The 16,358-nt window shown below is 40.0% G+C and overlaps 1 protein-coding gene across 3 annotated transcripts in view; it reads left to right on the top strand.

Annotated features, from left to right (window-relative positions):
• MYO5A (myosin VA) overlaps positions 1-16,358 on the top strand; it is a 196,808-nt gene that overhangs the window by 122,499 nt on the left and 57,951 nt on the right. For all 3 annotated transcript variants that reach the window (XM_032417787.1, XM_032417786.1, XM_032417788.1), the window contains exons 19-24: positions 620-831; positions 1,760-1,916; positions 5,733-5,972; positions 7,007-7,255; positions 9,569-9,662; positions 12,149-12,297. In XM_032417787.1, the coding sequence (XP_032273678.1) occupies positions 620-831; positions 1,760-1,916; positions 5,733-5,972; positions 7,007-7,255; positions 9,569-9,662; positions 12,149-12,297 (1,101 nt within the window). The remainder of the gene's footprint in view (positions 1-619; positions 832-1,759; positions 1,917-5,732; positions 5,973-7,006; positions 7,256-9,568; positions 9,663-12,148; positions 12,298-16,358) is intronic.

Genomic DNA, 16,358 nt, shown 5'->3' with positions numbered 1-16,358 from the left:
AACCAACTGAGCCACCCAGGCGCCCAAAGAAGGATTTTAGATACATTTATAGGGTTGTGTTTGTTTATTTTCAGATACTGTTGATTAAAGGCAACAGATAACTGTTGCAAATTTAACTCTTGATCAGAATACACCAAGTTTTTTGTTGTTCAATTCTTATTTTGTGTGCGTGGCTTCCTGCCTTATTCTTCATGCTGGTGTTTTTGTCCCTTCAGCTTTCTCATGGAACATACAGCCCGATGTAATGCTTACAGCCTGAGTCAGTCAGAGAGAGTGTCACCATCTCCATTTCCTTGAGATATTTAAAATCCAAACATGCAAATAATAACTGCATATAACCCACAACCAAGTTTTTGGCCTCAGATAATAATTTCCAGGTAGAATGATTCTGGAAAATAACTCTTAAACTGCAGTTTTCCTTAAAATCCCTTCTATTTGCTCAACTTGCCTAGGATAAGAAATCCTTCTCCATTAGTTAATTGTGATGTAGCCCAAGTTTTAGCTAATAGATTCATCCCTTTACTGATTCTGCTTTTAGACTTATTTTTTTCTCTTTTAGAGGTTCATTTATATGGTCGTCATTTCTACTTCTGAGTGTACAATTTCTTCCAAAAAATAGGACAAGGACAAATACCAGTTTGGTAAGACAAAGATCTTTTTCCGTGCTGGTCAAGTGGCCTATCTAGAGAAACTGAGGGCAGACAAGCTGAGGGCTGCCTGCATCCGGATCCAGAAGACCATCCGAGGGTGGCTGCTGCGAAAGAAGTACCTGCGCATGCGGAAGGCGGCCATCACCGTGCAGAGATACGTGCGAGGCTACCAGGCCCGATGGTAGGTCTCTTGGTGGCCTGTCCAGCCTGACTCATGGCCCCTGAGCTCGGACAGCTCACCTGGTTCCTTGTCCAACCGATGACAGTTTTCGGTGGTCTTAATATTTGAGAAGGCAACACCCCACCTCTTCTTAGTTTCAAAGAATAACAGATTTACTCACAAGACAGTTAAATAAAATAAAATTTCACTCACCCTATTATGAATCATTTGGATTCATCTTCAAAAAAATTACTAATTACCGCCTACTCGTGTCCTCCGTATTTTTTATTTTTTTGTACTTTTATGTGGGCTTGAAGGAATCATCTGTAAATTAAGACAGTCATGAATATGTGCTAGTTAATAATGATTCCACTGAGGAGTTTTCAGGAGCAATTAACTGAGAAGATCTGGAGGAGAATGAGACTTCAGTGTGATTTACATATGAGGATAATTTTAATTTAGAACTCTCAGTAGAGATGAATTGATGGTGAAGAACTTATGCCCAAACAGATAGATTAGGGAGAAACATCACACGTTAGCAATGGCTAGATGTAAGAAAGCTGGTGGTAAGTAAGTTTGGGATTACTGTGGACAGCCAGTCAGCTGTGTAAAGGGGACATAGCCTGGGGTAATGAGCACCGTCCTAGAAAGAGAGAACCTTTTTGAGCTGCACTTTCTTTATTGTCCCATATCAGGGAATATGGGACATCCTACTTTTCAGGGTTAGGGAAGACTCAAATCAGATAATGAATGTAAAAATGTTTAGGGGAACTATAAATTGCCATACAAATATAAGTGATTTAACTTATACTAATATTAGAATAATAACAATGGAGGTACTACTTATTATGCTAACAATAACAGCATATATTGGTGCTTCAAGTCTCTATAGGATGTGGTCCTGGGTTTGTCTGATTACTGACTGTGCACCCCTCTTCTCTTTGGCCAGCTATACTAAGTTCCTGCGCAGAACCAAGGCAGCAACCATTATTCAGAAGTACTGGCGCATGTATATAGTCCGCAGGAGATACAAGATAAGACGATCGGCCACTATTGTTCTTCAGTCTTATTTGCGAGGTTACTTGGCCAGAAATAGATATCGCAAGGTGAGGCATTATTTCCAACTTTGTTTATTCATTCCATTAACATTAATCAAATTCCAGATTTGTACAAAATACCACAGGGCTTCCTGTGGACATAGGAACTGAATGGAGACAACCAACAATTGAAATATATTTTAAAATATTAAATAAGTACATTTATTTATAAGTTTTTTAAATTAACATATAATGTATTATTTGTTTCAGAGGTACAGGTCTGTGATTCATCAGTCTTACACAATTCACAGCGCTCACCAAAGCACATACCCTCCCCAGTGTCCATCACCCAGCCACCCCATCCCTCCCACCCACCTCCCCTCCAGCAACCCTCAGTTTGTTTCCTGAGATTAAGAGTCTCTTACGGTTTGGCTCCCTCTCTGGTTTCATCCTGTTTCAAAGTACATATATGTATTAACAGGATAGTGGAAAAATACCTTCCTTTTTCCCCCTTATCTATGTAATTTGAAAAAAAGTGACTATATTAGTTTCCTTTGGCTGCTGTGATAAATTACCAACAACTTGGTGGCTTAAAACAACAGAAATTTATACTCTCAGAGTTCTGAGACCAGAGGTCTAAAATCAGTAACACTGGACCAAAATCAAGGTGTAAGCAGGGCTGTACTCTCTCCAGAAGCTCTAGGAGAGAATCTGTCTCTTGCCTCTTCTGGCTTCTGCCAGGGGGCTGCCACTATCCCTCGTGTTTGTGGCCACATCACTCCAACCTCTGCCTCCATCCTCACATCATCTTCTCTGTGTGTCTAACTTCGCTTCTCTTGTCTGTCTCTTCCGAGAATGCTGGTGATGGATTTGAGGCCCACCTGGATAATCCACGATAATCCCCCTATCTCAAGACCCTTAGTTTTTTAAAAAAGATTTTATTTGAGAGAGAGAGAGCATGAGAGAGAGTGCAGAAGCAGGGGGAGGGCGAGGGATAAGCATACTCCGTGCTCAGCATGGAGCCTGAAAGCAGGGCTCGATCCCACAACCCTGAGATAACGACCTGAGTCGAAATCAAGAGTTGGAAACCCAACTGACTGAGCCACCCAGGCACCCCAAGACCCTTAATTTAATCACATCTGCAAAGACCCTTTTCCCAAATAAGGTAATCTTTACAGGTTCCAGGGATGAGGATCTGATGTCCTTGGGGGCCTTTATTCAGCCGACTGTGATGAGCTTTGAATAGGTAGAATATATGACAGATGGGTGGAAGATCATACCAAGAATGAAACAACCTTAGAAGAATTTAACATGGTCGGGGCGCCTGGGTGGCTCAGTTGGTTAAGCGACTGCCTTCGGCTCGGGTCATGATCCTGGAGTCCCGGGATCGAGTCCCGCATCGGGCTCCCTGCTCGGCAGGGAGTCTGCTTCTCCCTTTGACCCTCCCCCCTCTCATGCTCTATCTCATTCTCTCTCAAATAAATAAATAAATAAAATCTTTAAAAAAAAAAAAAGAAGAAGAATTTAACATGGTGAAAAGGAACTAAATTGCATTAATGTGGTGCTCCAGCAATTTTTGACAAATAATCTTTATATCTAGCAATAATCAACATGACTATAATGGATCACCAGATAAATCTTAATCCTTACCTCTGATAGTATGTGATCTAATTGATGGAAGATTTTTCTCTCTCTTGTTTTGGCAAGGTTTTGAGTTTGTCTTTAAGGTATATTCTCAATAAACCAGAAATACAGTCTGGATCTTAGAGCTCAGTGGGCATCACCGTTAGAAGGAGCATCAGTAGAGTGATTTGAGGGACATGTCTCTGGTCACAAGTAGTGCATAGGTGTGGCCAGGTCCTATTTATGTGTTCATCTTACTTTCTTATTTTGAAATAATTTTATTTATTTTTTTTTAAAGATTTTTTATTTATTTATTCATAAGAGACAGGGACAGAGGCAGAGGGAGAAGCAGGCCCCCTGCTGAGCAGGGAGCCCAATGCGGGACTCGATCCCAGGACTCTGGGTCATGACCTGAGCCGAAGGCAGGCGCTTAACCGACTGAGCCACCTAGGCGCCCTTGAAATAATTTTAGACAACAAAGAAAAATGGAAAGTTAATGAGGCTTGAATGAGTAAAACACATATAGCTGTGTTTTGAAGAAAATTTATGAAGACAGCTTCTCCAGGTCTTTCTCTCTGCCCACACCTTCTGGTGCTCTTTCTCTACAGGCATGAGCTTTCAGGGAGAGGAAAAGCCTTATTAAATTTGACCTTTTAGATACAACAAACTGGTTACCCTCCCGTTTTCCTCAGGAACATCTGAACTGGGCTGTGAGGCCATCGGTTTAGCAGAGGCTCTGGCCAGCTCAGCTCCCACAGTGACTGGACACAGCGGGGGTGGCAGGTTAGAGGCCAGCTCACATACAGGCCAGTAGCACCCCGTCAGTGCTCCTAGCTGTGTCTAGTCCAAGCCTCCCCTTCGTGGGATTTGGGCATCTTAAAGGGAGAGCAGGTGTCATTTAATTTCTCTGACTCACTGATGGACATGAGATTGAGGGTGGAAGCTCTAATTATATGCTGTTTCCATTTGACTGAAATTTCAGAAATGGACCAGTGTCCGAAGTAACGTGGAGAGAAGGAAATGGCATAGGAAAATTGGCATTAATAGCTTTGCCACTGTGTGCTGAGTTTTAAAGTCTGAAAGCCTTCAGTTTCCATCACTGAATCTTATCCATTTCGTCGCTGGTCATCCAGACAAGGGGCTCCCTCAGGATTGTGATGCTCAGTGAGACCTCGGTCTGCTCGCCTCGCTGCGGCATGATGCACGCTGACTGGCTGACTGAGCGGAGACTGAAGGCTGCCTTGGCATTAGGAGAACTGCCGGAAAGGGCAGCCTTCAATTGCCAAAGAGACTGTTAAGGTCGCCTAAACACCTATGACTTTTTTTTGTATTGAAAACTTAGCCACTTATTAAATGTATTCTCTAGAACGTTACATTTTTTCTTTGTTAAATAATCTAAAAACAGGAGCTATTCTTCTACCAATTTTATCAAACTACTGTCTATTTGAATAGTTTTAGAGATTCTTACATATAAAAAGTTTCATAAGAGGTACATTATATCCATTTGTAGTAATTGTTAAAACTTAATCAAGTACATACATTTAAATATCAGTTATATCACATGGTAGTTATTCCATAAAATCATAGACTTAGAAGGACCTCAAGGTTTTGCTAGTTTAACCTTTCTTAAATTTCAAGAATTTTTTTTTAATTCAAGAACTTTTTCTTTATCATTTCTGGAAATTGTTTATATAATCCCTACTTGATGATCATTACTGACAATTTCATCTCATAAGGCAACCTTGTTATAAGTTGTTTGTAAGTTTAGGGGAATATCTTCTTTCTTTCTTTCTTTTCTTTTTTTTTTTTAGAAAATACAATATAAAATCAAAATTAAGATTAGTTCATTTCATCTTTTATTTTTCTTTTAAAGCTCCATCCCTACCACCTTTGAATTCCATACGTGGATTCCTGCTACATTTGAAATAACAATGGGAAATCCTCACTAAAATGGTATTCCTCAAATATGGCAAACAAGAGTGTCATTTTTTTTGTTTTTTGGGGGGAAAGTCAATAAATCAGTAATAAACTTTGTAGTACCTCTAGCATTGGCTTCTACAGTCAGCTTACTGGTCATACCTCATGTCTTCAAGCACAGGTTTGTGATATGTAAAATCCATCTAGTACATTATTGGTTCAATTTTTTGTATCCTTCCCTTTAGGCAGCATATGGATTCTAAGCCTGACATACCTGGGTTGATAATGTTGAACCTCGAGTCTGGTCCAGGGTCTGACATTACCTGTACTTGTCTTTCTCTGCAGATGCTCCGTGAGCACAAAGCAGTTATCATTCAGAAGTGGGTCCGGGGCTGGCTGGCTCGCACCCACTACAAGAGGAGCATGCATGCCATCATTTACCTTCAGTGTTGCTTCCGGCGGATGATGGCCAAGCGCGAGCTGAAGAAGCTCAAGATCGAGGCCCGCTCCGTGGAGCGCTACAAGAAGCTCCACATTGGCATGGAGAACAAGATCATGCAGCTGCAGCGCAAAGTGGATGAGCAGGTATGTTTTACTCAGGAGCCCCGGGAGTGGGGCCTGCTAAGGAACTCCACTGGATTATTTTCAGCAGTGTCTCCCCTTAACTTTACTTTTCAATCATAGCAAAAAAAAGTAAAATAATAATGACATTAATGTCATTATGGAAATAGTGACAAGCTCATAGGTAAGATTATACTTGCAAGGATGAAGGGAGGAAATTATTCTGAGAACATAGACCTACTAGCCCTCCAAACCTTTATGACCAAGAGTCATATTGTACTTTATACTGTATAAATCTCTTTCATCATTATCATTCATTTGCATTAAGTATAAGGTTCCTTTTACAGATGAGTTGTTTAGCATTGAGATATGGTAAAAGAGGCAGGAAGATGTCCATGCGTCTGAGGAATGTACAGTCTATTTGCAGGGATAAAATTTGATTTCCTAGAGATAGTTACTAAGTAATATTTTAGCACATGCAAACAATATAATAGTAATTAGTAATACATAAACACTGAGGAGGGCAAAAAAACAAAACAAAACAAAACAAAAAACCCCAGAAAACAGAATAAAGGGGATTCATCAGGAAGAGGGAGGAGTTCATCTGAGTGGGAAGAGTTTTGAGGTAATAAAGAGATTTGTAAGTAACTTGTGATTTTGAGGCCATCTTATTATCATTTTTCTGAATCACCTGGCTAGCATATGGCTTTCAGTAGAACACTGATTTATTTTCAAAAGCAAGTATAGATTTTTCTATTTCTGGTTTAAGAATCAGGAAATTAAGAATTTACTGTAGTAACTCACCTTGTGACCATGAGAAAATCACATCTGTGTTGCTCATGATGTAAAACAGAATTAATTCTGCCTGTTCTCTTCTCTCTTTATGTCACTTCAAGAGGGTATTGATTGTAAAGGTTGTGGTTAATATTTTGTTTAGATACGGTATCAATGCTATGATGATATAGCATGAATATGATGAATAAATACGTTTTCTCAAAATACACTTGATATATATATATATATGTTTACTTATTGTTACTTATATGTGTGTTTAAAAGAACAAAGACTACAAATGCCTCATGGAGAAACTGACCAATCTGGAAGGAATATATAACTCTGAGACCGAGAAACTACGAAGTGACTTAGAGCGTCTCCAACTAAGTGAGGAGGAAGCTAAGATTGCTACTGGACGGGTCCTCAGTCTGCAGGAAGAAATTGCCAAGCTCCGGAAAGACCTGGAACAAACTCAGTCGGAGAAAAAATCCATTGAGGAGTGTGCAGATAGATACAAACAGGAAACCGAGCAGGTAGGAACTAGTTTTCATATCCCCATCTACTCCTTTCACAGAGGAAATGTACTGTCGTCATGACCTGGCCCATGTGGCTCAAGGTTGGTTTCAATCGAAGGTGAAATACAAATGTTTGTTTATTGTTCATTATTAGTGTTTTCCAAGCATGTCTCCCACAGGATGGATGAGTAGTTGTAGGTCTTTTAGTAGAACCTTTGGACTCTAGTAAGAACAGAGGCAAAGTAGTATTGTAAGAAGAGAATTAATGGCTAAGTGTGTACTCTACATTCTTTTTCTTTAAATGCATGGGTCTGGATGAAGTATAGACTCCTTTTTCTTCAAAAGGGTTAACATGATTAAGAAGCCAATCAACAAGTGAAATGTCATTAGCTGATAATAGAGATCTTTATGGAAACCTGCATTAAGGCTGTGTGAGAAGTCCAAGTGGGAAAAATCCAAATGTCTGCACACTGATTATAGCCAAGGGCTGCTATGCAGATAGAAAAACAATAGTGCTTATAGATTTGTGCTTTTATATTACAAATTTATATCAAAGTTTATATCAAAACTTCATTAAATACAAAAAACATTAAGGTTCTCAAGCAGCAATGCAATGTATTATTTAAAATAAAAGTACCTCAACATAAAGCTTATTTGAAAACCGTGATAGATTTTCATAAATTCCACTAGTATTACCATCTTTAAATGAAAACAAAGTTGATTGTTGGCTGTGACTATTGGCAAGACTCTCAATTTCCTGTGCTTTTTCTCTACTAACTTCTGAATATATTTTTTTAAGATTTTATTTATTTGAGAGAATGCATGCATGGGGTAAGGGGCAGAGGGAGAGAGAGAGAGAGAGAAACAGACTCCCCACTGAGCATGGAGCCTGACACGGGGCTCAGTCTCACAACCCTGAGATCATGACCTGAGCCCAAACCGAGAGTCAGACTCTTAACCTACCTGCACCACCCAACTGAATATTAACACAGCCCTCTTTCTCTGTCTCTGAACTCCTGATAACTTTCTCTTTATTATTAAAGCTATTGCTTTAACATGTGACTCTTGATCTTGGGGTCATAGTTTGAGCCCCACATTAGACATAGAGCTTACTTTAAAAAGAGAGGAAGGGAGGGAGGGAGGGAGGGAGGAAGAAAGGAAAAAAAGCAAGTTGTTAGGGGAGATGAACCATGAGAGACTATGGACTCTGAGAAACAAACTGAGGGTTCTGGAGGGGAGGGGGGTGGGGGGATGGGTTAGCCTGGTGATGGGTATTAAAGAGGGCACGTTCTGCATGGAGCACTGGGTGTTATACACAAACAATGAATCATGGAACACTACATCAAAAACTAATGATGTAATGTATGGTGATTAACATAACATAATAAAATAAAATTTAAAAGAGTTCCTTGAATTTATGCTTAGAGACAGGAATTCAAATTTTACTCATAAGCACACATTTATGTCAAAAATGAACTAAGTAAACTATAAACTTTGCAAAATTTACCTTTGGTTTTGATTTTTGCTTCCTGGGAATCCTCATCCAAATGGGAACTAGAAAGTGAAAGGTCAATGTGTTTTATTTGTGTGTGCGCGCGCGCGTGTGTGTGTGTATGGGGGGCAAAATATACATATATATAACATAAAACTTACCACTTTAACCATTTTTAAGTGTACAGTTTTGTGACATTAAGTACTTTCACAATGTTGTAAGGCCAGTGCTTACACATGGAATAAAAGGACTAGTTTGCAAACTTGTAAAACTCTTAAGAGGAGATGAAAGGGAAATTCTTTCTCAAGACAGACAGCAGGGAGCTTCAGAAGGAATCCGGCGAATTCCAGAACCAAAATGCCCTTCATATCTTTCTTAACCTCCTTCATCTCTCTTAATACCTGAATCATGAATACACATAAGCTTTGTGTTAGGCTGTTGAGGTGAGAAGGCATTTTCATTCTTTCAAGAGCAAATGCTTATTAGGTGCCAGGCAGTTGCTAAATGCTCAAGGTACAAAGTAAAACAACAGCAATTATGTCCATCGTCCAGGAATTGCTAGTCTATTTAGGGAAGTAAAAGTAAATCATTTATAAGGGCTATAACGAGGCACATACAGGGTCCTGTAGGAGAGACACCTAATGGGAGGGGGTTTCCAGGAAGGCTCTCTGGAGGGGGTAATGCTTGAGCCAAGTTCAAAAAAATGACTACATGGACCTACGCAAAGAAATGAGGCGCAGAGATGTGGAAGTAGGAGGGCCTGTGGTATGGTCTTTATATTCAGTACTGGGTATCCTCTGCCTACTGCAGCCATCTGAGTTGACTGTTTTATTTTATAGCTGGTATCAAATCTGAAGGAAGAAAATACTTTGCTGAAGCAGGAAAAAGAGGCCCTCAATCATCTTATCGTGGAGCAGGCTAAGGAGATGACAGGTAAGGCTCACGTGGGTATAACCTACCGTACTCCAGCCAACCTTAGATCAAAGTTTTATATGTTACAACTTTGCTTAGAACTGAAACGTTTTAAACAGTTGAGATTGTCATCAGTAAATTTATGAAGTTCCAAGAGGCAAGCACGTAAATATTTTGGTTGATTTAGTTGGTGAACTTGTAAATCTGGTCTTTCTATGTACAAATGTGAATTCATGTATAGTCAATATCTTATGTAGTATTTTAAAAATTAATTTTGTTCTGCATGTATGATTTATTAGTTATGACTTATAGGATTCTATTGAATTAGGAAGAAATCATGAGCTAATATATATATATGTGTGTGTCTACATGTATTTATTTATTTTTTGCTAAACCAATGGATATTATCCTCCCAAGATCAATTACTCTTTTCCACCTAAAAAAAAAGGCAACTCTAATTTTTTGAATAGAGAACTGAGTAGATGTGAACATTTATTCTATTAGATATTTGTGAGATAGATAAGAATGATGATAATTTACAAGGAGTCTACATATATATAAATGTGGGCTAAGAAGATACAGATTGAAGCTATAGTAATTGGTGCTGGAGATAGAGAGAAAGAGATGGATTGGAGTGAGGATATAGTATATGAAAAGAACCACCAGAATGTTATCCTTTTTGATGTGGTATTCAATATAAAGTTTTGAGATGAGGTATTCCAACAATAATGGTGTATTATTATTGACGAGGAAATTGAGGGAGAACAGTACCTATTTATGAGTAAAATTAATGAGATCAGTTGTTAGAGCATTAAATTTTGGATGTCAGCTAGGGCCTCCAAAAAGAGATGTCCTGAAAACAAATTGAGATTAAAGATTAGAGACAGGAAGAAATAGGCCTTAAGGTACCCACTAAAGCTTTGTTGAGATGATAAGAGAACCCTTTGTGCTCCCCCCGCCCCCCACTACCTCCTTCCTCCCAATTGAAGGGCATAATGTAAAGACAAGGGAAGAAATCTGGAATTAAGCCTTATAGGATGACCATAAGTAAAGGATAAAGTGAAGAAAAGAGGGCGCCTGGGTGGCTCAGTTGGTTAGGCGACTGCCTTCGGCTCAGGTCATGATCCTGGAGTCCCTGGATCGAGTCCCGCATCGGGCTCCCTGCTCGGCAGGGAGTCTGCTTCTCCCTCTGACCCTCCCCCCTCTCATGTGCTCTCTCTCTCTCTCATTCTCTCTCAAATAAAACCTTTAAAACAAAACAAAACAAAACAAAACAAAAAAAAAAAAGTGAAGAAAAGAAGCTAGGAAAAAAAAATTGATAGGGGATAGTAAAAACAGTCACTGAAGACATGGAAAGAAGGCTGCTAGGATGCAGAATATGATGGAAAGATCCAGAATGATGAGAATACTTGAAATTGGATGAGAAGAACAAAGAACATTGGATTTGCCTAGGGAAAATTTCTTGGTAGCCTTATGCAGCTTCTGCAAATTGGTGAGAATAAAAGACAATTTACAGAATGTTATAGGGAGAAGAAATTCTTTCATTCATTCATTCACACATCATTAAAGCCCTACATTAGGGAAACACTGTGGTGGGCACCAGGGAAGCAGTTGTGACAAGACACTTGCAGCCCTCGCCCTTATGGAGCTGCCAGGGAAAGAAATGGTGAAGTAATCGAAGCAGGCAGCGCAGCCTAAGATTTAGCCACGAAACATGAGAATAAAATGGGCCATATAAATATCAGGAAGCTTAATATTCATAAATGTGACTGGTGGACTCATTTAGGTAAAACATACAGCTGAGATCTGAGTCTGTTTACTTTGCTTTATCTGCAGTCCGGGGCTTATCTCCCATCTCCAGATGACGTCCCAGGCAAATGCGAGCCGCTGACAACAGAGACAGCAGAGTGGGGTGGGAAATGGAAAGGTCAGGGTACCCCCAGCAGCACACAAGAGAAGTAACAGCACAGATGACCAGGCATTGGGGTCTTATCTGGTTAGAAATTGGGGAGTAATAGGACCGTGGTGGTTCAACATTGTTCAATAGTATAAGATCTCAGCCTGGGGACTGAGGTGAGTGAAGAGTTTGACCTAGGATATAGGACAGCTGGGTTCATTGAGAAGTCGCCACTCCCTCAGAGATTCGAGAAGTATCTAATTTGTAGAAAATAATTTTATGATAGTCTGAAACAGAATATTGGAATAAAAAATACTTTCATTATTAAACAGTGACTAGTGGGAGTTTATCAAGGATGTGCTGTAACTGGTGAATGGACTAGTGGCACTGTGTCCACAGTACATGGGAGAACTCAGTAGATGATTGTTGTTATTAACAAACTACTTTTTTTGTCATGATATTTGCTTTCCCTGCATTCACTAAAGTACTCTTCATAGTTCATGGTGCTAAAAGTAAAACCCTTTGCAGAGAAGCTGGAAGTCAGTGTACATGTTTGTCCTCTTGAGTTCTGTAGAGCCATCTTTGTTATGCTTTCCCCTCTTTCTTTCAGAGACTATGGAGAAGAAGTTAGTAGAAGAAACAAAACAACTGGAACTCGATCTTAATGATGAAAGGCTGAGATATCAGAACCTTCTGAATGAGTTCAGTCGCTTAGAAGAACGCTACGATGACCTCAAGGAAGAGATGACTCTGATGGGGGTGAGTCAAACACTTGCTTTTTAAAAATGAAAACATTTAAGCACATACAAAAGCAGGTGGACTAGTGGAATGAATCGCCATGTACTTCATGTACTCATTGCCCAGTTCCAAAACGGTCAACACATTTCTACCCCTACTCTATCCCTCCTTCCCACTCCATCCAATGGCTTGAGTTGTTGTAAAGCAGATCCCACAAATCATATAACTTTATTCATGAATACTTTGTAAAGTCAAATACTTTAAAGACTGGGCTATGGATTTTGTCATATGTATTGAACAACTTCATGTAAAATTTGCATATAAAGCAAATATTTATATAATTGAGTATTTCCTTTACTTTTTTTTGTTATGATTTCAAAGATGTATTCCTACAAAAAGAAAATTCAGTCTCTATTTGTAACAAATTATCTTGTCTATTTCAAGAATTCTTCTGCATCTACCAACATACCTCTTGTACTTTTAATAGTTCTACACAGCCTCTCTGTTCTACTTATCCGACTGTCAGGAAACAGAGAGTTCCCTAGTTCTCTTGTTCCCTGTATCAGCCTTGAAGGTAACCCAATGGTACAGATGGCTAGAAATGCTCTGAAATATCTCTTATAAAAACAAGATAATCTGGTATCTGTGGCATAGAATATTTGCTTCAAATTTTGCTTCTATCTGGATCCTTTGAAAACATTTTTTTAAATGTGACATTTAAAAAGTCAAAATAAAGGAGTTATGTAACATAAAAGAAATCAATTTGTCACCTGGAAGAGAGAAACCTAGTCTCAAAGAGGTTAAAAAGCTAATTTAAATGCCACAGTTGGACTGTTATTTCAAACCTTGCTACTCTATCCTGATTTATATGTGACAAAGTGAAGTTAGAAGTAGGAGTAGGTCACCATTACACTTATTGACAAACCAGAAGGACCCTCATTAGGTCTTGTCTTCCTTGATCTCCCTGAGGCACTGGGCCTTGTTGAAATCTTTCCTCCTTCACATTCTCCCATTCTTAGCTTTCTCTAGAGTCCTTTTCCTCTGTCTTTGAATATCATGTTCCCCAGAGTTCCATTCTTGGGTGTATTTTAATTCTGTTTACTAGATAACCGGGCCAACATTTGTGGTGAATCTATGCTTTGGTTATGGTTAGAGCTAAGCTTCATGTCCCACGAGGTGTTTTGAGAGCCACTAGTTACTTGGGATATTAAGAAGTGGCATTGGGAAAAGAAATGATTGGGGTCATATAAATGTGGGAATCACTAGTCGAAACAGAGATAAACAGATTGTTTTTCCTACAGAATTTCTTGGATTCTTTAATACTGCATGCCTTGCTAAAAAAAAAAAAAAAATACCACATGCCTTGTGAGCCTCAGAAAATAGAATGAGAGAAGCACATGCCATGTATACATCACTTTCTGAGCACATTCCCGGAAATATCTGTGAGGTTAATGGGTCTCCTCTTTAGAGAAGTAGCCATGTCCAGAAAAGACCCTCCAGCAGTAGTGGCCATCCTCCAGCAACTGCTTAGCAGGGCTGTTCCTTCCCAGTGGGCAAGTCTCTGCCTGCTAGCCATTCTGTTCCCAGCAATGTGGTGGAAAAAAGATGTAATCAAGTTCCGGGGCTTGGTTCAGCTGCTTGATTTCTGATTTCTCAGCCTATAATCCTCTCCCCTGTATGCCTGTGACTCATGTCATTCCTCTTGGTTAACAAAATGGTCAGACGGAGGGAAAAGGAAAACAGCAGAAGAAGGAAGATCCGAGTCTGCTTGCTTCCTTCTCAGCTCTTCATTAGGTCTCCTTTCATAGCTCCAGATGCAGTCAAGATTGCAGTCTTTGCAGAAGATGTTTTCCAAGAATTGCAGTGAATAAAAAAATGGACTTTATAATATAGGATTAATTAAATAATAGCAATATCTTATTTTAGTGTTTAGGTAGAAACTTCACACCTGCAGATGGGTCCTTGGCTCGTATTTCATTGACACTGTTCTGCAGGCGGAGCCCTCACCGCCACAGTGCTTAGGAAGCATCTTGTGGTAAAGAGACTCCTCAGATGGATGGCAGGGAACTTGAGGGAGGGGAATTGATAGACTGCCTCAGGACTTCTGGTAATCTGTGTAATTCATGGGCCAAAGCTCATGCCGCTGATTACCAGGGTCTAGATTTGTTGGCCCTGGTACCAAGAAGTGTTGTAGGATTTTCCTCCAGGAACATTCAGTTGTAGAGTAGAGGCAAGGAAGAAAACACTAAATTCAGGGCCAAGGAAATTCAAGCAGACAGTGAAAGGATAATGAGGCAATGGAATGCAGGCTTGTGAAGTGTTTGAAGATTCATCCCAAGTAAGGAGGGAGTCCAGCATGTCAACAATGGGGTCATTAACCTGGACAAAGGGAGTAAAACAGATTCAAGAAAAGAAGGAATTATTGGAGACATGACAGATTAAAAGAGGAGGTACGAGATACAGATCTTGAAGGAGCACTTGATGCTCAATAGGATGTTTGTCCTTGTACTTGAATAGCATATGAGCTAAAAACTTGGGGAACAGAAGGCCATGCACAGGAGAGTTGTTGCATTACTGCACGGTCCTAACAATGACGGCAGCATCCGCTCACATTAATTGAATTCTTGTTATATGCCAAGCACTATACTAACTCTTTACTTGCATTATCTTATTTAATCCTCACATAATCCCTATTAGGTAGATAATATTATTATTCACCTTTTCCCGATGATGAAAGTGAGGCCTGGAGAAGTTGGGCTAGGGACAAGTAAGTGGCAGATCCGGAATTCCTACCTGGCTCTCTCTTAATTCAGACCCAGAGCGTTTAACCACTGCCCTGTATCCAAAAGTTACCTTAAATAGCAAATATACAGTGTTGCTTCTATTCATACCTTAAGGTATTTGTTGTTTAGTAACACATACATGAGGGAAAATAGAAGTCTCACTCATCTTTAATAAGCTTATTAAAAAACCTTTGTCCAGGTATTTCTGTGGACCTACCTATTTCTCTTAATGATAGGACCAATTTATTAATAAACACCTTCCCATATAACTGTTGGTTGGGGCCAGGAACTTCACATGAGGTTGCCTGTGTACATAAACAGTAAATCTGAGTGCCTTTGCTTTATGTGGGGTGATTCTCCCCTTTAGTGTGTACCCTAGCTGCTAGATAGTTTCAGAAGTTCTGGTGTTCTTGGGTCTTCCTTATGCACTGGAGTACAGGTTGGGGTGGCCTGGGAGACTTTCATCTGCCCCTGGATGCTGGCTTTCCTTTGGTCATATGGATGGGTCTGCTTTCTGTAAGCTGGATATGGGAGGGAAAGAGGCAGAGAAGCTCTTTGTGACTTCTGGCTCTTCCTGCAGCTGGGGGGAGGAGTAAAGGAAATTGAACAGACCAGAAAAGCTTCCAGAGGTCTTTCTAACACTCTGAGAGCCAGTAGCCCTGTGAGATGCAGGCCACTGACCCTTTCCACCTCTTCTGCAGGGGGCTACCCTAGGAGGGAGGGGCACAAAATCCAGCCTTTTTATTACTTCTTTCTTCAAGTCACTCTCCTGCAGAGAGGAACAGACTGCAGTTGTTTAACTTCTTTGTTTTCCATAAGCTTTCTGAACGTTAGTTTCATAATACCACATGTCATAGAAATGTCACCTGGATTCCCTGAATTAATAACCCCAGGACGTCAGATGGCTCATCCTTCCCACTGCTGACTACAGGGATTCAGCTTCATGCACAAAAGTGACAGAAATTAGTCACTGATGTAGAACCCCTCTCTTTTTTCCATTTATGCTCAAATACAGTACAGTAAAATGATTATGCTATCATTAAACATATCTCATGAACTTTTTACTAAGTTTTATTTCATTGCAACGCTGAAGTCAATATTTGGTTGCTGAGGCATTATACTTACACTTCACCCATTGTGACTGGCCACTCACAACTTCAAAAACCCAAAGGCGGGGGCGGAGGGGGGTGCGCCCAGGTGACTCAGCTGGTTAAGTATCTGACTTGGGCTCAGGTCTTGATCTCAAGGTCCTGGGATTGAGCCCCGCATCAGGGTCCCTGCTTGGTGGGGAGTCTGCTT

The sequence above is a fragment of the Phoca vitulina genome, unplaced genomic scaffold (genome assembly GCF_004348235.1).
Source record: "Phoca vitulina isolate PV1807 unplaced genomic scaffold, GSC_HSeal_1.0 scaffold20, whole genome shotgun sequence".
Taxonomy (NCBI): Eukaryota; Metazoa; Chordata; class Mammalia; order Carnivora; family Phocidae; genus Phoca; species Phoca vitulina.
This window is presented reverse-complemented; position numbering and strand designations above follow the sequence as displayed.